At 43.5% G+C, this 25251-nt stretch overlaps 2 protein-coding genes across 5 annotated transcripts in view; one reads left to right on the top strand and one right to left on the bottom strand.

The window, feature by feature from the left end:
* The first annotated feature begins 3953 nt into the window (after positions 1–3953).
* On the top strand, positions 3954–24024 carry B3GAT2 (beta-1,3-glucuronyltransferase 2). Its single transcript, XM_049818195.1, has 4 exons — positions 3954–4971; positions 16344–16488; positions 23240–23388; positions 23468–24024. The coding sequence occupies exons 1-4, from the start codon at positions 4414–4416 to the stop codon at positions 23552–23554; spliced, it is 939 nt and encodes a 312-aa protein (XP_049674152.1). The 5' UTR covers positions 3954–4413; the 3' UTR covers positions 23555–24024.
* A 40-nt stretch (positions 24025–24064) lies between these two features.
* The window catches only part of SMAP1 (small ArfGAP 1), an 88869-nt gene continuing 87682 nt past the window's right edge, over positions 24065–25251 (bottom strand). For all 4 annotated transcript variants that reach the window (XM_049818194.1, XM_049818191.1, XM_049818192.1 and 1 more), the window contains one exon: positions 24065–25049. In XM_049818194.1, the coding sequence (XP_049674151.1) occupies positions 24915–25049 (135 nt within the window). In that variant the 3' untranslated portion in view covers positions 24065–24914. The remainder of the gene's footprint in view (positions 25050–25251) is intronic.

Raw genomic sequence — 25251 nt, 5'->3', positions numbered from 1 at the left:
CATGCAGCCCCAATGCGTTTTTCCTGGCTAATCGCACATTTTGATTGACTGAGCAATGCCAAAAGGTGTAAATTCAAACACTAGAAGCCACACTGCATATATTTAATTCAGACAGGCAGGCTAGTCTTTTGCCTGCTATGATTTGAGTCACCTGGTATCTGGTTTTACCGATCACAGAAACGAGGCTGATGAGCCACCTTTGCATGCCAGAGCTGATTACCCACCTTCAGTTATCACCAGTCACTGCTGTTGAAAGAAAACCACAAAACAGTCCAAAGAAATGAACCATCCTTGAGTTTAATCTATTCAATTACAGCCATGTGAAATAGGAACTATTTCTCTGCAGTTTTTTATCCACTAGTTAAAAATAATTGCACATTTTTATATCTTTATCCAACTGATTTTCCTTCTGCTTCCCACAGGACTGTAATAGTTCCATCAGCCGCAGAACCTACAAAACAATAAATTTTAATAGCTTTATTTCAAATGCTATCCATAAGTCTGACCATCTTTCCAATATCTGAAAAAGAACAGTCTGTAATGTTATACCTATCTTGAGCAAATCTTGGTGTTCAGAAACTGAGGGGAAATTCAAATGGGAGCAAGGAAAAGACTTGGCCAGATTGTCCCCCCCCACGCTGCCCCGGGCATGTCCAGCTGAGAGGCTGGGTAGGTAGGCAGGGTCCCAGGAGAAGCCTCTGGATGGAGCTGCCTGATGGGTGGGTGACCCCCAAGGGGTATGGGGGAGAAAAGCAAAAAAGAACTGAGTTGTTTTAGAGGAAGGGGAACAGTACAGCTACAGCAACTCTCCTGCCATGCCTATCCTTTTCTACAGATCTTGGGAAGACTGAAACCGATGAAGAAGAAAGAAACTGGGGCACGCGATTGCTGGCTAGCATTGCAATTCCTTATGACTGTGTCCAGCCAGCGCAAGACTAAGAGTCTGCAGTGTGCTCCAATTTGAAAAAAGCCTCCGTGGGCCTGCAGAGAATGTTCCCAGGGATGAGATTTCTTCTGTATATATGTCCATATGCACACTTGCACACACACGCTGCTTTCTAGCACTACGTCAAGCATTCTCCTGCCAGAGCCAGACATCCTCCGCTGGTAAGAAGTGCAAGAAACCGATATAGAGGTAGTTTTTTTTAAAAACAAATGAAAAATTGGGTGCCAAGTCCTGACACATCTCTGACAAAAATCTTTGGAGGACAGGCACAGCAACCAGCAATACCATAATAGATGAGCCAAGCCATAAACTACTGCAAACAAACAATTCTGGACCAGATCCTGAAAAGAAAAGCCTGCCCACACACTCTGATATAACCCAGAATATGCACTGTACTGCATATTGTGTGTGAAACCATAGGAACAGCCTGAGTCACACGATGATTGGTACCATCCATCACAAGTTAGAAACTCGTCCTTTGTTTCAGAGTCGCACCTGAGGCCTCAAATCAAATCTGACAATTTTTATAATAAGCAGTGCTAAGGTGTTTGGCAGAAAAAACTATCTCTGTAGACAGTTTGTCCCCACAAATGGAGTGGTTATTTGACTGGGTTCCTCCAGTTTCCAAAGGAAGAACATTTTGCTTTGCTTATCAAGAAACAACAGTTCAATAAATAACATTTGGCTTGTATGTAGTGCTTTCATTATCTTTTACCTTTCCATCTAAGATAATCTATACCTAAAGCTAACAGAAAATGCTGCTGCATTATTTGGTACCACACCCTGATGTACCTGACTCATGACCTCCGGAGTCTGTTCTGCGGCACGTGAAAACACGCTACAACGGTTCTGGGGTAAAAATGTAGTTATTGCGATTTGTGATCAAACAGCCAAGTGTCTCATATCATTAACGTTACAGATCTTGTGTACAGTTAGAAGCAGTAAATACTATGTTAGCAAGTGTACAGAAACATGTAGTTACCAGCTTTCAGGAACACAATTAAAGAGACGGAAGAACACCAAACAGTTCATCAGGATACCTTCCCGGTGCTGAGTTAGTGTTTGTGTTCCTTCCTAAACTGCTGCAATTACGTTAGCTATTCCTAGTGCTGGCTTTATTAAGGTCTTATAGCCATAAACTATTAAGTATTCTTTCTAGGCTAAGCTCTGAATATGACACGCAAGACCACTAGAGATAATATTTTTCGATGAAAAAGAATATAAAGCTAAAAATAGTATTTTTAAATATTATAATATTTTTGGCTATAAAGAATGTCAAACACATCAGCTTGCAATCCTCCATTTCTGGGTTCTGCCCCAGTAGCTTTTTAGGGTCCTGACATGGTGTCATGTAATATCTAGAAGTGACTAGCTTTGACTTAATATTTCCAAATGACTACTGACTTTCAAACGAGAACAGGCAATAGCTTCTTGGTATGTTGCTTTGATACATATGTTTGCATTATTTGAACGAATTATCTCTGTAAATAGGATTGTACTGTAAACGAGAAAACAATGGTATGTTCAGCCATCAGAGAGAGACGGTGTTTAAATGATTGTCCTCTAGATAAACTGCATCAGCACAAAATGGGCAACTGTAATTTCATGTCCGAGATGTTTTTGATTTGGATATATTGAACTATTTATGCTCACTGCGTTCCTCCGTACTATTTCATTAATCACATAACAACCCTTCCACTCCTCCACTAAACATGCTAACTCTAATTAGCTCTCTGCTACACAGATGTTTCCTCATTTAGATGTTGGGTGCCCGGTCATGTGTCACCTTCACTTTCACATGGATTTCAGCTTCTATTACATCACTTCAGCGTCCTTTCTGTGTGTGAGCCCTCTGGGTTAATACATCCTTTTGAATAACAAACGGATTGCGGATAGATGTGAATGATAGATACACATGGTGTCCACATTATCTGCATTTGTTATACACATGCAAATGTGAAGTATGCATATAAAACAGAAGCGAAAGCAGTACTTTTAAGCCAAGGAGGCTGGTGGGAAAACTATGACTGATTTCTCTAACCCGCGCTATTCCTACCAATAAGTCAATGTATCAGTGATTAGAATAATCACTCTATTTCTGATCTCAAATAGTCCACAAGTGGGCGAGACCATCGTCTGATCTATACAAGGGTAAATGTTTTAATCAGAGAATGATGGAGAATTCAGTAATTTGTGAATACCAGCGCTGTGCCTCTGTGTTTTTATGCAACACGCAAGTTTTAAAAGCATAACTCAAGCTGTAAGTAAGTGTTTAGTTATGACAGCAGGGAGCGTTGAAAAATGCGTCGGAAACTTCCCCGCTAGGAAAGGGTTCGTAAGAGGTTTTAGACCGTGCATTTCACGTGTGTTGCTGCACCTGCCGAATGCCTTTGTCTCGAAACGCAGACAGGTGGATTATTACGACATTCTCCTATACGACTGCTTTTTAAAAAGGAGCTCTCAAGTCCGTCCGATCTACGGGGAAGCAGCACGGTAGAAAAACGGGGAAAACGCGGTTCGGAGGAGGGCAGGCGCGCCGGGAGGTCGACACCGAGTGAGAGACACCGAAGGAAAACGAGGGGAGCCACACAACCGGCCGCCTTATTTACAACTCCTTACTCCTGCGGAGCTCAAAAATATTCCTCCGTTAAAAAAAAAAAAAAAAAAAAAAAACAAAAAAACCCAAACAAACCAAAACCAAACCCCAAACCCGAACAACAAAACCGAAGCGAGCACCGCTGCCCGCCGCTACTCGGGCACCGCACCCCTCCGTCTCCCGGCCCGTCGGGCGGCCGCCGCTGTCCCACCGAAGGCGTCCCGGCCCAAGTTGCCGCCGGGGGAAGGCGCCCCCCCACCCCGGCGCCCACCTCCCCGCGGGCGGCAGCCGGGGCGGAGCGGAGCGGGGCGGGAGTTCCCCCACCCCCGCCACACACCCACACCCCCCGCCCGCGGGGACCCTCCCTCCCGCCTCCCCGCCCTCCCCTCCCCGCCCCCGCGCACCGCCAGAGCCGCCCGGGGAAGCGGAGGAGAAGGAGCGTCTCCCCAGAGCAACCCCCGCCGAGCTCCGGCCGCGACGGCACCCCCCTACCCCTACCCCTGCCCGGCGATGCTGAGGGTGAAGAACAAGAAGAAGAAGAAGGAGGAGGAGGGGGAGGAGGAAGGGCGGCCGCTCGCGGCATAAAGAGGCGCGGCGGGAGCGGGGCCAGGCACCTGCCCCGCCGGGCTGCCGCAGGGCACCGCGGGGCGCTCCGAGCCGCCCCGCTCGGCGAGCCCCCGTCGGCCGCAGGAGGGAACGCCGCGCTCCCCGGCCGCCGCCGCCGCCGGCGCCCCGCGGAGGAGCGCGGACGGACGGGGCGCAGGGGCAGCCCCCGGCCGCCCCCCGCCGGCCATGCGCTGAGGGCCGCCGCGCCCGTCCATGGGGCGGCGCTGAGGGGCGGCGCGGCGGGAGGGCGCCGGGGGGGGCAAGGATGAAGTCGCTGCTCTTCAGCCGCTTCCTCCTGCTGCTGCCCTGGGTGCTCATCGTCATCATCGTGCTGGACATCGACAGCAGCCGGGCGCCGCTGCCCGCCCTGGCCCCCCGCGGCGGCGGCGGCGGCGGCAGCGGTAGCGGGGGAGCCCGGCCGGCGGCGGCGCGGGCGCCCGCCCCGCGGCGGCCCGAGGCGGCGCTGCCCACCATCTATGCCATCACGCCCACGTACAGCCGCCCGGTGCAGAAGGCCGAGCTCACCCGCCTGGCCAACACCTTCCGGCAGGTGGCGCGGCTCCACTGGATCCTGGTGGAGGACGCGGCGGCGCGCAGCGACCTGGTCAGCCGCTTCGTGGCGGGCGCCGGCCTGCCCTGCACTCACCTCCACGTCCCCACGCCGCGCCGCTACAAGCGGCCGGGGTTACCCCGCGCCACCGAGCAGCGCAACGCCGGCCTGGCCTGGCTGCGGCAGCGGCACCAGCACCTGCCCCCCCCGCAGCCCGGGGTGCTCTTCTTCGCCGACGACGACAACACCTACAGTCTGGAGCTCTTCCAGGAGGTGCGTCCCGGCCGGCGGCGGGGTGTGTGTGTGTGTGTGGGGGTGTGTATGTGTGTGGGCGGGCGCGGCAGCGGCGCTCCACCGCCGGCCTCCCCTCAGGCGCCCGCCGTTTCCCGCCTCTCTTCGCCCTCCCCTCAGGCGCCTGCCGCTTCTCGCCTCTCCTCAGGCGCCCGCCTTTTCCCGCCTCTTTTCGCCCTCCCCTCAGGCGCCCATCTCGCCTCTCCTCAGGCGCCCGCCGTGGCCCTCCTCTCGCCCCCACCTCAGGCGCCCGTCCCGCCTCGCTGCTCGGGGCTGTGCCCCGTCCCCGCTTTGCGGAACCCTCGGTGCCCCTCACCTAAAAGCCGAGCAGGGATGAGCCAAGCCTGCTTCCCGGCGCGGGCGCCTTGCAGCGCCCCGTCCCTCACCCGGGCTCCCCAGCGCTGCCTGTGTGTGACCGCCCCGCTCTTCATTTTGAGTTTCTTTTCCCTCCCCGCCACGTTCCCCCCCCCCCCCCCCCCCCCGCCAACTTTGTACTGCTGTTTTCTCGCTTTCCTGCCGAGCGAGGCAAGTTTAGTGTTGCTATAAGGGATCCTGCGGTTTTGTTAAAACTAGGATGAAAGGCGCTCTTTGATATTTGTTTTTTTCAGGCTGCGTCCCTCTCCCTGTAGGGCAAACTCGCATCAAGAGTCGCCATCCTTCGCAGTTTTTCCTTGGCGCAAATTAATTAATCCACAGCCGACTCCTTCATGTGGAGTTGCCCCGTCTTTTTGAAGCCTTTCGCTCTTAAAAGCAGCGAATCGTTTGTGTAGTAACTAAACACCCTTTCAGGAGTCTCTTTTGTGAAGGGACCTGGTTTGGTCTTTATTGCAGCCCCCCGGTGAAGGGCTTTGCTCCTTTTCGGTGGGAATTGGCAAGCGCTCGGGGGGGAGAGGATATCCAGCTTTCTTTCCGAGTTCCCCCTGACAGGAAGGAGGGGTGTTTAATAAGTGGACATAAAACAGCAGAAGAAAGATCATGTACATCCTCCGTGACAGCCAGAAGAGTAACCTTGGCAGGGAAACGAGGGAGGGAAACGGAAAAGTAGACTGGCTGCAGCTAGGAAACGTACAGGACTTCAGATAAACTGCGGTCCGTGTCTTCCGCTGGTGGACAGTACTGTGTTTAGTGGTGTACGCCCATATTCTGCAGTTTGGAGGCATTGTGCTTCCGCACGTGCATTACATTCGGTAGGTTAAAATGAACACGATGCACAGAAACGTGAAGCGTGTGAAATTCCCTAGAGCGAGTTATTTTAGAAATGCTTATGTTAGTTTGTGTTTAGATTTGTAATGCGTCCCTTTCCGTTTCCAGTATGTGGGCAGGTGCAGGGTCCCTGTTCAGCAGGAATCCTCTACTTCCTTTGCCCATTTGGCATTCAGCATTGAAACTGCTAATTTGAAGATCTTTGCCTGGAGGCTAAACCTTTGTTGTAATTGATTTTCTTAAAATCTCATGGCTGTGCTTGGCACATTATAATGAAGAGTAATTCCATGTACCTGTCTTTGATGTGATGGGAGTGTCCACCGCTGTTTGGGGATGTAGAACTAATATGATTCAATCTTAGAGAGTCTGGAAATTGATGCAGAAAATGTACTTTGCCACAATGAGTAGTGTGGGACAAAATATATTTGGAGATAAATCTCTACTTTTGTTTCGGGGTTTGGTTTGCAGGTTTTTTTTTTTGTTGTTTTTTTTTTGAGTACCAACATTAGGGACAAGCTAAAGGAACAGTATTGGTAAGCATATCACTTGTGACCCACAGCTACTGAAAGGGGCTTCAGTCAGGTTTATTCTTTTATCGTTTTGTGTATTATTCTTCTAATTGCTGTGAGTGATGAAACAAAAAAGTACAAATTGCCTCTCTAATCGGCTAGAAAATGCAGGAAAGCAAGGGGATAAATCTGTCTGAAGGGTTAATATTGAAAATTGCAAGCAGAACAGGCAATCTGTGTTTCCTTTTGCTAACAAGAATGGTAACCTCCGGCACGCAGCTCCGCAGTCCTAAGGCTTCTCTTTCACCAGGGTTCAGCTGCTGGGGAAGAGGTGTTTATTCTGAGCCTTGTGTTTGCAGGCAAATACAGGTGCATGAATGAGTTTTCCCTGTGAAAAGTGGTGGCTGGAAGGCGGCTCTGCTGGAGGAGTGGAGAAGGAGCTTTTGCTTCAGTTACCACTGCAAGTTCCCGTGACTGTTTCCTGGGGTCACTGACGAGCTGTACACAAGGTCTCTGGGATGCCACTGGTAGTAACATGGGGAATGCCTTGTTGATGTGGCAAAGTTAAGGGAAGTCCCTTGGCAGGCTTTGCCAACGGTATGTGCCTTTACGACGAGTGGGAGGTTGTGTTTGGAGGGAACCAGTAGTCTCGTTTTCAGTCAAGGCACTGCTTGGAGGTTGTTTGGTTTTTCTTGTTAAAAAAACTTCTGTCTCTTTATGGATTCTGGCTTGATGGGTCTGTGTAAATCCTGATCTTTCCTTCCAGAATTGACTGATTTATGAGGGTGAACTATGCTTGTCTTCTCCAAGCATGAAGAGAACAGCTTCAGAATGCTAGGTGTGCAGATGGAAACTGGTAGTAATTCCTGTCATGAAAGCAGTGGTAACAATACCTGAGAGGGATTTTTCTTTTCAGTTTGTTACCCTGCCAGGAACAATTCTCCAGACCTGCAGTCACGTAATCCCAAAGGAGGTCTGATAAACTGTAGTCTGCTCACTGGGGAGGGTAGTATAAACGTAGAGGGACGAGACAGGAGCTCTGAATTCTGGTCCTACCACCATCCTGTGCTGGCTGGCTCACCTTCAGCGTGTCACTGACACAGGCCTGGGGACGTGTGGGTCCCAAAGTGCCAGCAGCAATGTCTGCTAACATCTGCCCACAAGTAGTTAAGTACATTTGCTGGCTTATGAAATAGTAGGTCTGTCTTGTTTGTAATGGCTCTCTTCTGCGTCAAAGTTGGTTTCAGTAACAGCAGTGAGGGCTTGGGAAGGTGGGAACCAAGGCTAGTTAGGACCATAAAACCAACATGACAGAAGCATTGGTGTTAGGGGCACGTTTTGCTCAGAGGTCAAAAAAAGCGTGACTATGGAGCAGAAGGCGTGCCAGGGAACTGCATGCCAGTGAAGGGATATGTTTAAGGCAGCTCCTTTGCTGTGGGTTTCCCTAGTGCCCTTACAGAAAACGGAACCTTTTTAACAAAGGAAAATCAGCAAAGGCTTTATTGTGAGTGGAGGTGTATAAGCCGTAAGGGCATGATCAAAAAGGAGTGTGCTTTGACATGAAATGCCATGGGATACTTCTGAGAGTTTTTGATGAGGAAATTCTAATCTCTGTCCAAAGTACTTTTGTCTGGTACTTACAGGAATGAGTAACTTATATTTGATATGGAATGAGCTGGGCCCAGTAGACCTGGGCAAAATGTGTTTCATGGAAATCAGGGGGGGGGGGGAAAAACCAGTTTACAGTAGGTTTTGCTGGAAAATGTCACCATCTGTAGTACATCTGGAACCCCTGGTTCTGTTTATAATTTTTTTTTCCTAGGATGTACAATGGCATATGGGCATATAGCTTAATTTTTGACTGGAAAAACTATGTCTTCAAAGTCAAACTGGGCAGGGTGTGATCAGGTTTAGTTGTCTTTTCTAGAGTAAGGTGGAGAGCCTGGTTTGTCTCTCTGCTCAGCATGGGCTCAACTGAGCATTTTGTTATGAAAAGCTCACCTTCCCTGGAAAGGCTTCAGGGAAAGGACCAATTTGTTTAGTGATTGTGCAGTTCTTTAGAGTACTAAGTGAGGCTGCAGCAACCATGAAGAAATATTTCCAGGAGTGGAGGTGTGGCCTTTTAAGTTATTCCCAGTTGTTTCCGCTTGAGAGTATAATGGTGGTCAGGTGAAAAACGGTGCTTTTACTTCAGTGCTGGTGATTCTGGTATATTGTGTTTTGTCATTTATTATTTTGGGATCCAGACCTCAAAAATAATTTCTATTTTTTTCTGCTCAGGTATGATCTGTTCACTTGGAGGGGTCCATCTGCATCTCTCCATCAAAAACAACGGTCTGCTTTCTAAAAGTATATTTTATCAGTTGAACATCAGCCTGTGTTCATAAAAAGCCACTGAGAGGCCTGAAATCCCAACTACTGTATTTGATACGCCTTACAGATGTTTCTACATAAATCGTCATAACTTCTATTTTTTACTATAGGCTGTTCTTTTTGGAGTGACTCTGTTACAGTTTCTGTTGCGTTTGTGCTTCATCTTATTCCTGAATACAAGTTATTGTAATATTGTGACTGATGCCTAGCAACTGCCAATTTCATATTTTTAGACTGCCAGAAAGAAAACCTTACAGAAAGCTGGCATTCCACCTTCATAGGGAAATTTTAAAAACAAGATTAGCCGAAGTGCTTGAAACCGACGATAGACATAGTCAAGTTCCATTTCCCTTAATTCTTCACATCATTCATGCGTTTCTACATGTCGGGTATTTTCTCTGCCCTTTCCGTATTTCGAGTAGTTGGCCAAAGGCCACCACCACTTCCTTGGTCCGTGTATGGATACATATGCAAGTTGGAGGAATTAGTGTTGGAGGTCCACGCTGCTGTTGATTGTGCAGGCTCCCCTGAAGCTTTTGAGGGTGAGGGGTGAGCTGCGTAAGGTGTACAAAGAACTGGAGTAAAGGTCTTCAACATGTGTGAGAAAGTGAGCTTGCTGCATTCAGAAATGGATTGATTTTTAGAGATTCCTGCCTAGGTTATATCTGTCACCTTTGCTTGTATTTTGCTCAGACACCTAAACTGAGATATATGTGAAATTAAAATGCTCATATTTAAAACTATGATCTCCCTCACTGCCACCCCTAGCCCTTTGGTCATTGGTGTCTAAAATTTCATAACAAGATTCACTGGGTGCCTAGAGCATGCAAGTGTGACATATACCACTATCTGGTCTGAGTACAAGGCAAGGGTTTGCAGACTGAGTCTCCTTAGAGGAACCCACACTATAAGGTGTAATTTGAATACAGCCTTGCAGCGTGAATTGTCATTTCTAAGGGAAAAAACCTGCGAACTTTTGTTTTAAGAGCTTAGCAGTTAGCCCTGTTGCCCACTGAGTTGGGGACCAGAATGCAATTTGCTGTAGCTGTTGCCTGCACAAGAATGCCCTGACTATGATGGTAGAGTTGAAGCTGGAAAGGAGGGAGGAGGAGAGAGAGCTCAACCCCTGCTTCTGAAGTTGAGGTTTCTTTGCAGGTAACTCAAGATTCACGGAGCCACAGAGAAGGTAAGAATATGATCGGTGAAGAGGACAGTCAGCTCGATTGCTCTGCACAGGAGTAACTTAAACATCAAATTAAACAAAAATTCCCTAATATTTTGAAGGTATGCTATTGCTTATGTAGCGGCCTAAATTGTCCAGGTAGGATCATCCTCAAATCAGCCAGATGGGAACAAAGATTCATGAAGAACTGAGGGGAAAATAGGAAACATTTTGTCTTGGCTAATGGATGTGACCACCTCATTGAAGGTTAGGGCTGTCCAACTCTGGTAATTTTCACAGTGGCACTGCAGAGCAGAGGGCAAGTTGTGTGAGTGATTCGGACTGAAAACATTTTCTTATGCCCCCGTCCTTTGCTCTCCCGAAAGGTGTGTATGAAGGTAGCAGATATTCTCATGGCTCTTAACAGTTTGTAGCCTGGAAAAAAAATATTTGTTATTAAAAATAGAACAGAAATACTTGCAGGTGTTACATGTCACGCAGGCTTCAGTTTCCCCATGATCATCTTTGTAAAACATTTTGAGAGCAACTAAAAAACGATATTACAGAAAAGGTGAATATTTAGTATTTATTCCAGCTTTGACCAGGGAGGGGTGAGTTCTCCTTTAATAATTTTTACATAACTGTCCTAATCTTTGTACACTGTATTAAGCTAACTTCTGTGGTTTTTTTAATGGATATATTTATGCAAAAGATTTAGAAGTAGTATAAGTGAATCTGTTTATCTTTGAAAACATGGGGTTCTTTCATTGTATCTCTTGGATCTGGTTGGAAAAATCAAGTTTTTGCTGGAGTCTTAAAAATAACAGTAGTCTAGACAGAATTTAATATTAGCTGGCAGTCATTAGTTATTTTCTTCATAATAAAAAAGGATCTAAATATGAGTTAGCAGTGCATTAAATACCTTTCTAGTATATAAATGATTTAAGAATACATGACAGATTTTAAATGCACACTGACATTCCCCTTCCACATAGACATGTAATACCTATGCTAAAGAGGCTGGATTAGAAAAGACTGGTAGAGAAACAATGGAACAGCTTAAAAATGAGAGGAAACAGTGACAGAAAAAGCTGTTTGAAACAGATTTATCCAAGCGAAGGACTCTGGGTTACAAAATACCAAGCACACTCTGTTTCTGCAGTTTGACAGCAGTCTTTTTCTTACCTGTGAAACTGATACTGTTACTGTGAAATTAATTATGAGTGGTCAGCAGCTGTTCAGAGGTACAGTGAACACGACCTAGTAGAATAACAGAAAGTAGGATGAGAAAAAGAATTGGTAAGTAGAAGGGCCAAAAGGAAACATGAATAGCAAATGTTTTGGAAGTCTTCCCAATCCAGAGAAATTGGCTCCTAACTGCCTTAGTTAAATTTAGTACAGTTTTCTCCTGTAGGGAAGCAATATTGACATTTGTGCCCAAGGATGCTGGCATAATTTAGAAGCATTAATCATTGTATCCGATATGTAAAATGTTGCTTGAGAGAACGGGGAGTTAATGTATCCTCCCTCTGCAGTGTAGATTTGGGTACGAGTCAGCAGAGGAGGTTTAAGGCAGACGTTTGGAAAAAAGCTTTCTAATAGTGAGGATGGTGAAGCACTAAATCACATCACCTGTGAGGGTTGCAGAGCAGGCTAAATCAATGATTGACAATTTTTTTGACTTGTAGACCCTTTCTACAAGTTTTCCCATGGAGACATGCCTTTTACAGTCAAGTTCACTGACAACAAACTTGCTTTTTGAAGTTACTATCCCCTAAGCATCGCAGTCCCTGAACCACAAAAAACACTGGCACAGATTTTCTGTGACTCAGTACCTCCTTTGAAGTAATGGTAAGTAGGGCCAGAAGCTCCATTTAATGCCTAAGTAAACGGGCATAGCGTTGTTGCAGCTGAGCTAGTCCTCTGTCTTGTAGTGCAGTCACGTAAGTTTTGTTGAAGCAGAATTTGGCTTTAAATAACCTGTGAGTAATGCAGGATGCCTGTGTGAGAACTGACAGGGAACCTGGCTGTGCTTGTGCTTTTAACCCATAACATTTTCCCCTGTGGAAGGGTTGTAGTGAAGGAGCTCTAGATCCCATCTCTGGTAATAATAAATTGGAATTTTGCATAGAAATGTGTGTGAGTCCTGCGGTGCTGGGGAGTCGGGGGGTGAGCCTGTACGATAACCTGTAGCCTGACCAGTGCAGATCACAAATTACACAGGGGTTGAAGTGATAGAGAATGGGGAGAGAAAAAAAGCTTACTGGGTGTGGCAGCCAGGTTTGCATTTGCTGAGAGCTTTGAATCCCAAATAGAAACGCATCAACATCATGCTGCAAAAACACTAGGGTGGTTGTTCCAGTCTGGAGGCCTTTTCACTGTAGGAAGTATGGTCATGTTTCCTTCTGTTTGTCATTTGCCTTTGTTCCCCTTGGGCTTTTATATTTTGTTACTGGCTTGGTATCTTCCCTGTCCATCAGTCTGGTGCATCCCATTAAGCAGCTTTTCTTGATTGACTAATGAGATGTTATTTTTGGCAATGCTTTTATCACTGTCTTTTATGGCTCAGCTACATTTTCTGCATTTTCGTTTGTTATTCTTTAGTGGTTCCTCTGTTGCTACTGTATTTACTGTTACATGCCCATCACCTCACTGGGATTTCTTTGGTCAGTTTTTACTCCTCCCTCCTGTCGTTTCCTTGCCCGCTCCTTACCAATTGTGCCCCCCTCTGCTTCATTTGGGTTTGTTCTACCATCTTAGAGTCCTTTTCTCATCTTCCTCCATCCAGTACATCACTCTTCTCCTATGCCAAAGATCCCCTTTCAAATAACCACAAAGTAAATAAGAGGACAAAAGCATTGCTGGAGGGATATTCATCCTATCTTAAGATAGCTCTCTAAACCAGGCAGGATGAATCGCGTCAGTAAGTTCCTATCTCTGTTTGTTAACTATAGAAGTCTAACTAGGATAGACCAGATGCTTAACTTACAGAGAGTTAAGTGTAAGTAAGATGAATAACCATTCATGTAAGCTACTAGGGCTTAAAATGCTGAGTATTAAGACAACATGTGCTACTGCACATTAAAATGACAGATGGAAGAGTAATTTAGGAAGCTGTTTGTAAGTTATAGGATTTTGGCAGTTGTTTAACCCACAGCAATAAAGCTATTTAGAATTAACATGTTTTTGAATCACCTTTTTGTGTCCCAATGATTAGCAGCATCAAATTCCAGATGCAAGCTGGCCTTTTAATCCAAGTAATAGCTTTCTTCCCATCATACATAAATACAGCCTTAACGCATCAGTATGTTAACTGCAGTAATGCTATTCTCAGAAGATTAAAAGAAATATTCCTACTTTCATCTGCCTAGCATATCCTGCAGCTGTAAGGTATTTCAGAATTAGCATAAATACTGGTCTAGATGTGCTCGTTCAGTTTTTACTTAAAGGGATTGCTGTATTCTTGACACCCACTTATTTCATTCTCCAGAAATGTAACCTGTGAGAATAAAGAAACCCAAGGACAAAATACAGAGCTCTTTAAAGGGTTACTTACTTCCCTCTGATGTGTGGTGGCTTTACTGACTTAACTTGTAGACACTGAGATGGACCCAAGACTGTAATAATTAAAACTTTCTGGGTCGTTTCATGAGGTCAGTGAGATACTTTTCCTTGACAAGATTTTTCCTACGCATTGTGTATGGTAAAGTATTACCGTAAATCAGTCTGGTTCTCCTAGTATAAATGCTGGGGCTGCTATTGACCCAGTTCAGAAGTCTCCTGTGATCTGCCTCGTTTTGCAGCACAGCTGCCCAAATGCTTACTGTGCAAAAAGGCAGGGTACGGGCTTACTGCACATTAGCTAACCCTCTTGTAGCCAGAGCGTGCCTGCGCTTGTCTTGAGGCATTTTATGTTTACCATGGCTACAGGCAATTGGCATGGGGTAGCTAAAATGCTGTAAATCAGTACACTAGTAATTTGTTCAGGTATCCATACCCTCCAGAAAGTATTAATGGCAACGCAAAAAAGTTACTGGGTGTCTGTGTTCGTCCTGTGGTTAATATTGGTGTAGCACAGTTGGGTGTATGTGGCTTGAACATGCCTTTGAAAACCTATTGGAAACTTGCCTGTGTAGACAAGCCCAACAGGGTGATGCCCTGTGTCCATGTTTGATGTGTTTGGATGTTAATACAAATCACCGATAGAAAAATTTGCAAAATGAATGTATCATTCAAGCCACAGTTAAAAACTCTTCATAAGGAGATTTGACTGATTTCCATATCCAAGCAGTTAATTGCCAGCTCTGCATTTCCTAAATGGAGGAGTGGGAGAGATTGGAAAAATAATCTTAAGCAGGGAGAACAGTTACAGACAAACACATTTAACAATAATCTGTAGAGAGATTCATGGCAGTCTCTCACTGGCAATTAAATAGTCAATGGTTTGGATAGAATACTTATCACGAGAAATCCCTATATTGCCAATTGTATACATACCCTGTTCTTACACAGTATGGAGTGCTGCTGCTGAGTGAGAGGGTCTGACTTGCTGCAACAGTTACTAGGATGGAAGTGAGAAAATTTTGCTAAACAAAATTAGAGGTACACAAAGGGAGAAGGTGCTTGCCTCTCTTCTGTGTGCACATACAAGTTTGTGGATTTTTAAATAAGTATTGTATGCCTTCCCTATGTGAAGGTTCTCCTAAGAATCTGCTGATGTTTCTAGCTTAGAAATGTGAACAAGAGTGACGTGATGTCTTTGTTTTTTCTGGTGCATCTTCTGGGAGTCTAGATGATATGCATGATAAATCTTTCACCTTGGCAGAAAGAGAGGGAAGTGTTTAATATTTAACCAAGGTTGTCTTTTACTTCAACATCTATTGATAGGGGACTGCAGTTACAAATATGTAAAACTGTGTTTGTTTTTGCTAAGAGGAGAAAGGGATAACCTTTCCCTAAGGAATAGGCCTCAACTACCAACAGAAGACAAGAGATTGTTTTAAAAATCCATCAAATTAAGCCCACGTTACACTGAAATAGTTTAATATTTGCTTAAATAGGAGCATATTTAAACACAGTAGTTAAAACAGTAGCTTTTGAATCGGTGTTGTTAAATTGTGCAAGTTGGTGTGTCTGTGCACTTGTCTTCTCAAGTTCTCACGCCAGACTGTCAGTGATTTTCCCATGGGGATCAGCACATCAGGGTTCATGTCATGTTATCTCCCGTTTACTGAAGAAAATGGTCTACTAACCAGTGAACTGGATTCACTGACTCCCAGTCATGCACGCTTTTTACAAGAGTGATTTTTTTAGTATTTGTAGATTTCTCTAGGTTAGATGAGGATCACGTTTCCAGAATTGCAGTTAGTTACAGTTACACCATTGGGAAAAACTCCCATTACTAATGGCAAACTACCAGAAGCATCCTGCCTGACCTGTTTTCTGTCCTTCTCAGAAACTTAGCAGAGCTTTTCAAGAGAAAATGTAGAAGTTAAAAAGGCTTAGCTCAAACTTAATCTATTTTTTTTGTGAGCCTTTAATAGATCTGAGCTGCATCTGTTGTACAAATCTGGTATGTTGAAGGTAGGAGTCCTGTGTCACAATTTCCTTTACTCAGTGTATTTGTTACCAGTCTCAAAGTAATTGTACTTGTCTTAATGAAGTGTGTATTTGTTAATCATTATTGTAATATTCTCTCTTGCTGGGCTTGTATGATACGTCAGCAATCTATAGAAATAAGCTTACTGCAAGAATGCTATAGTCTTGCAGACGAAAAAGATCTACTACACCTTTGAAAACCCAAACAAACAAGAAAACAAATACTGTTTTTTCATGGCTTTTAAAGTTTTTGTTATAAAAAAATAATATGAATAGGATGTTTTCAGTAGAATTGAGGTGCCTCTGGGCTAGAGAGCTGGAGATTTCACAGAAAATGAGTGGGCACATGCAGCTTTCAAATACTTGCTCTGCTCGGCTGAAATCTGTAAGCTAGAATTGCTTTTAAATACCTAGTCTTGATGATTAATGTGTAGGCTTTCCACCAACATGTACAAAAAAAGCCTACTAGGAAAGCGTGCATGCAGTCACACTGTGCCTACCTCTTGCAGATGCGTACAACCCGCAAAGTGTCGGTCTGGCCCGTGGGACTGGTAGGAGGACGACGCTACGAGCGCCCAGTTGTGGAAAACGGCAAAGTTGTTGGCTGGTACACTGGCTGGAGAGCTGACAGGCCCTTTGCTATTGACATGGCAGGTAAGTACCAGGTTTCATGATACATGAATGTTTCTCATAATAATTGTTCTTACATTTTTTATGAGTGGGACAGAAACAGATGGCTCGGTGTAGGCAGCTTTTAAACTTCTGAAGCACATCCGCTGTATGTAGCCCTTCAGCACTAAATATCCTGAAGTCTTAGCTTGCCCATCTTGTCTAATCAAGTTGCTGCTTGATGATATCTGAACTTACTTTCACTTGTTTTTAATTTTATGTGGCAACTTGGCTTTTATGTTGTATAAATTGTTTTGTCTGAAACAAGTTAATTGTAAATTAATTCATCCAATTAATTTTTGCAAGGAGCCCCTGCCTTTCATTGTGTCATCAATCTACACCAGGCAGTATAAATGCAGATCCTTCTTAGACCTTGTGTTGCAAAATGCTACTTTATCATGAAATTACTCATTTTTTATTGTTTATTTGGAATGACGGTGATAACTGTAGATGGATATAGTTTGAAACACTGAGCTTAGGGGAAAAATCACTGACAGCTATAGCCTAGTAGATGAAGGCAGAAAAGCTTCAAAATGGATCTAATCAATCTTCTGCTGTGAAGTTAGCACACCACATAGCTCTGTCTTGCTGTCAGTCCAGGCTTAGACAATCTTTTGTATATATTCACAACTGCCACATGAATCACCACTGTGCAGAAGTCCAATTTCTGATGTAGCAGCAGCTAGTTTCCCAGCAAATGATACAATATTTGCATTTAAGCATTTTCTGTTTTCAGGAAGGAGAGGGAAGGGGAAAAGTAGGAATACAAGGGCAAGAACAGGGTAGAAATAGCCAGCCATTTTCTTTTTTCTGATACCCATGTGTTTTGGGGGAGGGAAAAGGACAGTGCTTTCTCAAGAGAATATTTTTATATGGATTGAAATGTTTGATTAAAAATATATACAATACTTACAGTACAATTAGTTTAAAAGAGTAAAGGAGAACTAATAGTTGTTAACACCTCAAAGATAGAAACATGAACAGGTGAACTTTTCTGCACTGTAGAAGCATTTGAAGTTAATAGTGTTACCTGGCATGAAAATAAATACTTGAGTGTCCAGCTAGAGGCATTCCTCAGGGGAGAAGTATGTATGTCAATCCCCAAACCTGTGCAGCCTGTTGAGGACTGCAGCTGTGCATTTTAACAGTCTCTGCCTGTGGATATATAGATACATACTGATATTATGCTGTAGAAGTGGTTACTTATGGGCATTATAAAGATGATAGCATGGTTCATAATTCATTAGCAGCAGGCAAAAAGCTGAGGGACTCTAACCCAGACACGGAGGGATATGTGAAAAGTTCTTAAGTTGTTGTTTACGCTTTGCAGTTGCTGGCTGAAACACTGGCATGAGGGAATAGCAGCTCCATTAGCAGCATCACCTGCTCAGACTTTTATCGAAGCCACGGAAGGGAGGGTTATAGAGACAAAGATACAAGTGTTGAGAGTGTAGGAGTTATTACAGATCCACAAACAAGGAGTTACTACTTTGTGAGAGAACTTCTATTAGCCTTCAAAAAATAACTGAAGAAATTAAATTACATTTTTAATTTCAGTAAGGAGAGAAATGGATGCTGTATAGGCTGGTAAAAAGTTATGTTAAATTTGTGTCTTCATTTCCCTCAGGAATACAGTGGAAGAGCACAGACAAACAGAACAGAACCTTTAAATCCAGAACTGCATAGGTATCTGAACAGGTGCAGTCTACAGGATGATGTGTTAACACTTTGTTTTCCACCCTTGCCACCCCGACTCCCCAACATACCCCCTGGGGACCTGGAGGACTTGCTAACAAACATAAGTCCATGCTGTAGTACATCACTGGCATTCCGCTATCTGCTGGCGCCAAATATACAAGCAGTTTAGGTTATACCATATGCTGCACATAAGGAAGATCAAGGTTCCCTCTTGAAAATACTACCATGGAAAAAAAAAATAGGTGCATATATTAAACTGCTCAGCTGTCTACAGCTGTCTATAATTAATGTTCTGATTCCCAAGACATTGGTAAGGAGGCTCCTTTTGGTTTACAGAACTATCTCTTCTAGTGATTTTCACAAGAATTTGATCATGAGGCTGGATGTGAAAAGAACGACTTTTTAAAAGGTTTGGGACCACTGATTTAACTTGTGCCTGTTCAGAGGAAGCGCATCCTTGCTTTTAAGCACATAAACTTGTTATTCTAAATACAGGCCCAAATTGCCTACTGCAAGTGGAGGCCAGTCCTGCTGATTTCCTTGGGATCAGCTCAAAGACCCTACCTAGCTGGCCAACTTCCCTAGTTTCTTCTTTGAAATGTACTCACAGCAATCCCATTAGATCAGTTCAGTGAACATTGGTTATTTCTTTTGAGAAGTTTGTGGATGACACTGCTATTCTCCAGTGCTAAATTGCATTCAGAAAGCAGAGTAGCTGTTTCCTGTGTTGCTTCTTGTCTGGCAACCAATATGCCATATGAATTAGTTCTGGTGGGTTTTAAGTTCCTTCTCAGTTTTAACTGTAGGTGAGTTCTAGAGTTTGACACAGACTTCCTTACCCTCAGGGAAGAAATGTGAGCGAGAACTGGGTGTTGTAAGCAAAAAGTGACTTGATTCTGAGGTAGGCACTGTGTTATTATAGACCTTCTATATTAAATGATGCCATCAGTGATTTATTTTTGGCTTGTTCCCAGTGTCAGAGTTTTTGGCCACCCATGAGAACAAGTGAGATTGTGATTCTCCTAATGTCAGGATTGTTCCAGGAAGACAAATGAATGTTTTACATTAGCATTCCAGCAGCTACTCCAGTCACAGAGATGAATCCATGGCTGTGAATCACTGGGCAAGCAGATTTTGGACTTGTGGTCCAGAGCTCATTCACTGTCCCCTAAGTTCCTCTGCTAGGGCCTGAGCAAGCACCCTTTTTTTTTTTTTTTTTTTTGGATTTTGCTACAGTTGTGAGATCTGTAGTGGATCTTTCTTATGGTTCCCTGAGAAAAAAAGCTAGTCTATTAATGATACTGCAAAACAGCGTATTTTGTCTGAAAGAGCCACTGTGGGAAGTTGCAGGTACAAACAAAAAAAAATTTGAGTGGCTATGGCAGACACCACACTCAACCCCTCCTCCCCCCCCCCCCCCCAAAAAAAACCCCAACCACCCCCCCATCAAAGGGTAACAACTATTTTAAATTCTGAGTTTGAAATTGAGAGCCTCTTTCATGGTGAATTAACTGTCAGCAGATGCCTTTGTTGTGAACTGCAAAAACTCCTGGTTGAGCATCTCTGCCTTACTGCAGCCCACATACATAGTATGTCACAGGGAGAAGATAACTTGAAAGAAGTGGATCCCAAGCCATGGCATGTTCAACAAGCCAGAGGTAGTACCTTGAACTATGTAGAAACCAGTATATCCATTTCAACATCAGCACTGAGCTGGTGCTCATTTACACACTCTGGAAATGATAAATGCTCTCAGTTTCTAGCTTGCCTTCAGCTAGTATCCTATCTAGAGCATTCAGGAAGTAAAGGCATTAATCACAGCAACAAAATCTTTAAAGACTGGCTCAGTCTAACCGGATGAAGAAAAATGGTTCTGCCTTTTAACAGAAGCCATTGGTCTAGCAGAAGTCAAGGTGTGAATTAACAGAAACAGCTTCCATAGACAGAAGTACAGATGTAATCTTTGCTGTGTCTCCCAGGTGTCTTGTCCTCCAACAAATTAATTTTTATCTAGGTGGCTCTTCAGCCAATTAGATTTAATGTACAGCCCTGCATTAAACACAAAAAACCCAAAATACCTCTTCATACTCCGGTTATGAAATTGCCCTGTGGCATTTCATGCGAACTTTAAGCCCAATATGACCTTGTAGGAATAACGGTCATGTAAAAGAATTGTATGTGTGTAGAACTGTTCAGTTATGCTGTGCTGGAGGCAGTAATCCCAGATTAATCTCTGTTTGGGGATAGAATTCAAAATAACAGTGTCTTTTCATCTATTACTACAGGATCATTATCTACTGAGAGAAATTACTAGTGCCAGTCTGGTCAAAACCTAAGCCATCTCCTCAGAACTAGACACCCAGGAGATAAGCCTCCTTGAACTGTTTTATCTTTTTAAGTGGCTGACTTAGTTACAGGATTCTTTTAAGAAACAAAGACTGCATGACCACTGATCAAAGAAACAACCTCAGGTTGGTCAGTGCGCTGTAGTCCATTTCCTTGCCCTGTGCAACACTCAGTTTAGTAATTTGACTTTTATTTGATGCCTGAAAACGTGGGGGATTTTTGATAGCACCCTAAAATGGCAGTTTGCAATAGCATGGTAGCAAGGGCACGTTACATGCAGGGGGCACAGCCCATCTGAAGATCTGTGCATAGCAGAAATCTACCCTCAGAACTGAATCCAGTTTTCTCAACAGAGGAGCAAGCTTTGCAACACCAGAACCTAGGAGAAATTAAGGTATGGGCTATGGGGGTGAGGGAGCCAAGCCGAGACACACCAAGATAAGCAGCAGAAAATCTGCATGTCTCTTCTGCTTAGAATGGGATTCCTTCTCCACTCTAAAAACTAGGGCACTACATTAACTTTAGTGTTTTCTCCTTTATGGATGACCAGCTTAAATCTTAAAAACTACATCTTAAATCTCTTTAAAAAGAAACAGCAGCTCACACAGCTGATCAGGGCTCCAACAATGCCTTCCCTTGCAAAGCTAACGTTTGTTTGAGGGGCCCAAAATACCAATCATACTAAAGCCCAGTTGCACTAAAAATTTATACTGAGGAAAAAAAAAAACAACCAAACAACCCCTTACCAAAAATACTGAACTGAACCAGGCCAGTTTGTTCATCAGTGGTAAGTCTATGGTCATCTTTCAAAGTGCAGAAAGCTGGCTTTATGCGCTGCAGCTGTCTGTTGCTGAGGGAGTTCAAACTCCCAACCTCAGCTCTTCACAAATGATTACGGGGCTAGGAACAGCCCTGGGATGGAGCCCTCCTTGTGCTCCCTCACAGCCAGGCTACAAGTCACAGGGAGCAAGAAATGCCTGTCGCTGGCTGAAGACAAACACCTACCTGGGAAGAAAAGTCCAAACTGCCATTCTTTTGCCTGGTACCACTTTGCCTAAACCCAGCAGCTGCAGCAGGGAACAGCTGGATCCCAGCACTGCTGCTAGCAGGTGGTGCAGGCTGCAGAGCTTAACCAAACAGAGTGAGGACAGGCCACAGCCAAAATCTCACACCTCCTGGAAGTCTTGTACTCACTGGAGTACTCTGCAAGGTGTGGATAAGCCCTTTCCATCCAGACACCTATTCTTCTTTATCTTAGGCAGGATATAATGTATAAACTGAAATGTGTTTTCTTCAACTGTGTCTGTCAGTGAATTGGGACCTCAGTTTACATCGAACCTGTAGTCTTCATCTGCAGTGTCCAAATCTTTACGGTAAAAAAATAATATTAAAATTTAAAAAATATCACTTTCTGGTATCTTCCTGTGCTTTGCTACAAGCAAGAGCACAATAGTTAAGATAAAAAGTGGTTTCAGTGTGCCACCTTTACATGTGATGCAGTAATTACTTCCTTGTATTTTCTTCTCTAAAAGGCTCCCATAAAAGCCATAGATACATTCAAGGAAAATAGAGCAGCAAGGTAATTCTAGTAAAAAAAGGGATAGATTTATACTCCACCAGAGAAAGTTATACTCATTTTTAAATGAGAAAATTTTAATACTGGCTTTGGAATTAAATGTTCTACAGTTTTCCAGAACAGATGTCAAAACTGTTACTACTGCTGTCATAAAGGGACAGCTGGAACCACTCTGAACTGACGAAAAAAAGGATTGCTTTGGTAGGCTTGGCAATTAGACATGAGGAGTCACAAACATAATTTTTCTTTACAAGTGTATCAGTTGAGTTTTGAGTCATACTTAAAGCAGCATATATGCGACTGAACCTTGCTGAATGAAAACTGGAGAGTTCTATAAATAATGGCAAGTTGGAGACTCATGAGAGCTGCTTCAGAGAGGGCGAGTTTGTTCAAACTAATGATTTCTCAGTTTGCAATCTCCCTTTGAGGGACCTGGCATATGTTATTAGAGGAACGCATGGCAGAGAGAGGCATGTGCACTGATGAAGCCCTTTCAGTCACGCTGTGCAATGCGCAGCTCAGCTGCAGGCTGTCCTGCAGACTGCTGCTGATGAAAATGATTTGGAAGTCCACAATAACTACATGGTGTACAAGGCAAAACATGAGTAGAACTTGTCTTTCAGCAACAATAACATCAGAACTCTCTAAAGGCTAAAAAAATCTCTGAAGACCACAGTTGTTACATCTAAGCAACATATTTTAACCTTTTTTTCTGACTCTCACCTTTAAACTTAGAAGTTTTTGTACAATATAAATTTTATACACTTTTTACCTAAAATACAGTTTTATTAATTAAAAGTAAAAAGAAAGGATAGTCTGAGATCTTAGCAATACCTGATTTTTCAGGCAAAAAAGCGTATATTCTCTGCACGATGGGAAATGGATTAAACACATTGAAAATACGGTGCAATTAAAAAAATGCAATTGCACCTTCAGGGCAAAACAAAACAAGATAGGATCTGCAAACCTACCAAATGTATCGTCTATCCATATAATCAAATCTGCACCTTTTTAAAAAGAGGATGGGAGATTTCTAGGCTTAAGTGTGACTTGCGTGAAAATGTAAAGCCTGAAGGTTTTTCTTAGCATTTTTTTTTTTTGCTCCCTCTCTCCAAGGATTTGCTGTGAGTCTTCAAGTGATTCTGTCGCATCCGAAAGCTGTATTCAAGCGCCGTGGTTCTCAACCAGGAATGCAAGAATCTGATTTTCTGAAACAGATAACAACAGTGGAGGAACTGGAGCCAAAAGCAAACAACTGCACAAAGGTACTGATTTCCGCACTTACTAAAACGCTTTCCTATCACCTCCATAGATGACTGTACTAACACAAATGTTGTTTTATAGGTTCTTGTATGGCACACGCGAACAGAAAAAGTAAACCTAGCTAATGAGCCAAAATACCACCTGGACACGGTCAGTATCGAGGTATGATCTGGAGACACGGTTACCCAGGAAGTACAGCAGAGCGGCTGTGTCAGAAGGTGTTCAAGTTCAGCCAGTTAAAAGAGCCTACTTCTGCGTGAGACCTTTTAATGGTAATCTGATGGACTTCTGTGGAAACAAAAGGAACTGGTCAGATACTCTAATAAGGAAATCAAGTGGGTGTGCTTTGTTCTAACTTGTTTGCATGCATGTCTGAACTCTCGTCTTAATAACTGACACTTACCTTTGTTTTAAGGCTGTTTCCACATAGTAAAAATAATCACGAGAAACGTGGCTGCAATGGAGTATTTTCAAAATCATCATTTATGTATATACTTTTTGTATTTATCCAGCTTAATGGTGTAATTATAAACTGATTTTAAATCACAAACTGTTGATCTAAATATTTGCATAAATGGATCCTCCAAACTGAACATGTTTTCCTTCATTAAAAGCAGACTTCTTGAAGAAACAGCAGTCAAATAGGTCATATGATAATGAAATAAAAACCAACAACCATTTATGGATTTATCCTTTTAATATAGGGAAATAACATTTTATCATTACGAGGCACCATAAAATGTAAACACAATCACTGTCATAAACCTGGATATCTCTGCAAGGAAAAATAGATCTGTTCACATTGCGTTCCCTTGTGTACATACTGTGCCACTAGTTCTCGGCATTAATACTGTGTACGTGCCTCGAGCGCCAGATTGGATACTTTATCACAGCGACCTCAAACGGCTCAAATGCTCATTTTTAAAAGAATAAACTATTGATTTGTAGAACTACAGCAACATCCAGGTTTATCTTTCTCCCGATAACCGTATTCCCTGTTATGCACACCATAATAACATCACAGTGAAATGTATGATGAAACAAAATTTGCTTGATACACTAGAAAACATTGCTCAGTGATACATTTACATTCTATTTATATATGATTAAACATTTGTTCATACAGTACCTTCTACAGGATTACTGGGTGATTTTGGGGGGGTCAGGGTTCATATTTTTGGATATTACTAACATGATAGCTACATCCCTTATATGCAAACATTTGATCTAGAATTTTGAGGGAAAATAAATCAATATGTGGTTAAGCAGCTTCTTAAATATATGGCCTATGAAATCATATGTATTGTATGAAAACGCTGCCAAGGATGTATAAATGTATTCTTGATCTGCTTTCACTACATCAAATTTAAATCAATATAGACCACAACACGGTCAGTCAGTTATATTCTTAATCTGAACAGCTGGGGAAGAAGAAAAAGAGTATGTACATGGAAGGAACAGCGAAAGTGAACGCATTTGAACAAGGAATGTTAGGTGGCCGTTCTGGGCGAGACTTCTATTGCAACTTTCATTTCCACAGCTGTGTGCTGAGAGTCTGACCGGAGGAGCTTCCCGTCCACCCTGCCGCTGTGCTGGGGGTCTGGCCGAAGCCCATCACGTTGCTGGAGCTGCTGAGATTCATTCCAGCCATTTGCTGATTCATCTGTGGGGCACACACACGAGCCTAGTTAGCACTGGGGCCGAAATGCAGCACGCTGCTAGCCAAAAAGCAGTCACGCCCCCAACTAGCAACCCAGTTACAGTACGTTTCCCTAAAATTAGTATTTCTCATTAAATAAAAATATTGACTCAGTGTAAGTTTCTCAGCATTTTTTAAGACAGCAGCTTTTCTGGAACCGTTCAGT

This window comes from Accipiter gentilis, chromosome 15 (assembly GCF_929443795.1).
Source record: "Accipiter gentilis chromosome 15, bAccGen1.1, whole genome shotgun sequence".
Taxonomy (NCBI): Eukaryota; Metazoa; Chordata; class Aves; order Accipitriformes; family Accipitridae; genus Astur; species Astur gentilis.
The sequence above is the reverse complement of the archived record's forward strand: the minus strand, read 5'-3'. Positions and strand labels throughout refer to the sequence as shown.

What these genes read in the sequence shown, in the direction of transcription:
- B3GAT2 (XM_049818195.1), top strand. Translation starts at nt 4,414, where the DNA reads ATGAAGTCGCTGCTCTTCAGCCGCTTCCTCCTGCTGCTGCCCTGGGTG. An exon ending in CTTTGCTATTGACATGGCAG is followed by an intron (nt 16,489 to 23,239) that starts GTAAGTACCAGG and finishes CCTCTCTCCAAG; the next exon opens with GATTTGCTGTGAGTCTTCAA. An exon ending in AAGCAAACAACTGCACAAAG is followed by an intron (nt 23,389 to 23,467) that starts GTACTGATTTCC and finishes GTTGTTTTATAG; the next exon opens with GTTCTTGTATGGCACACGCG.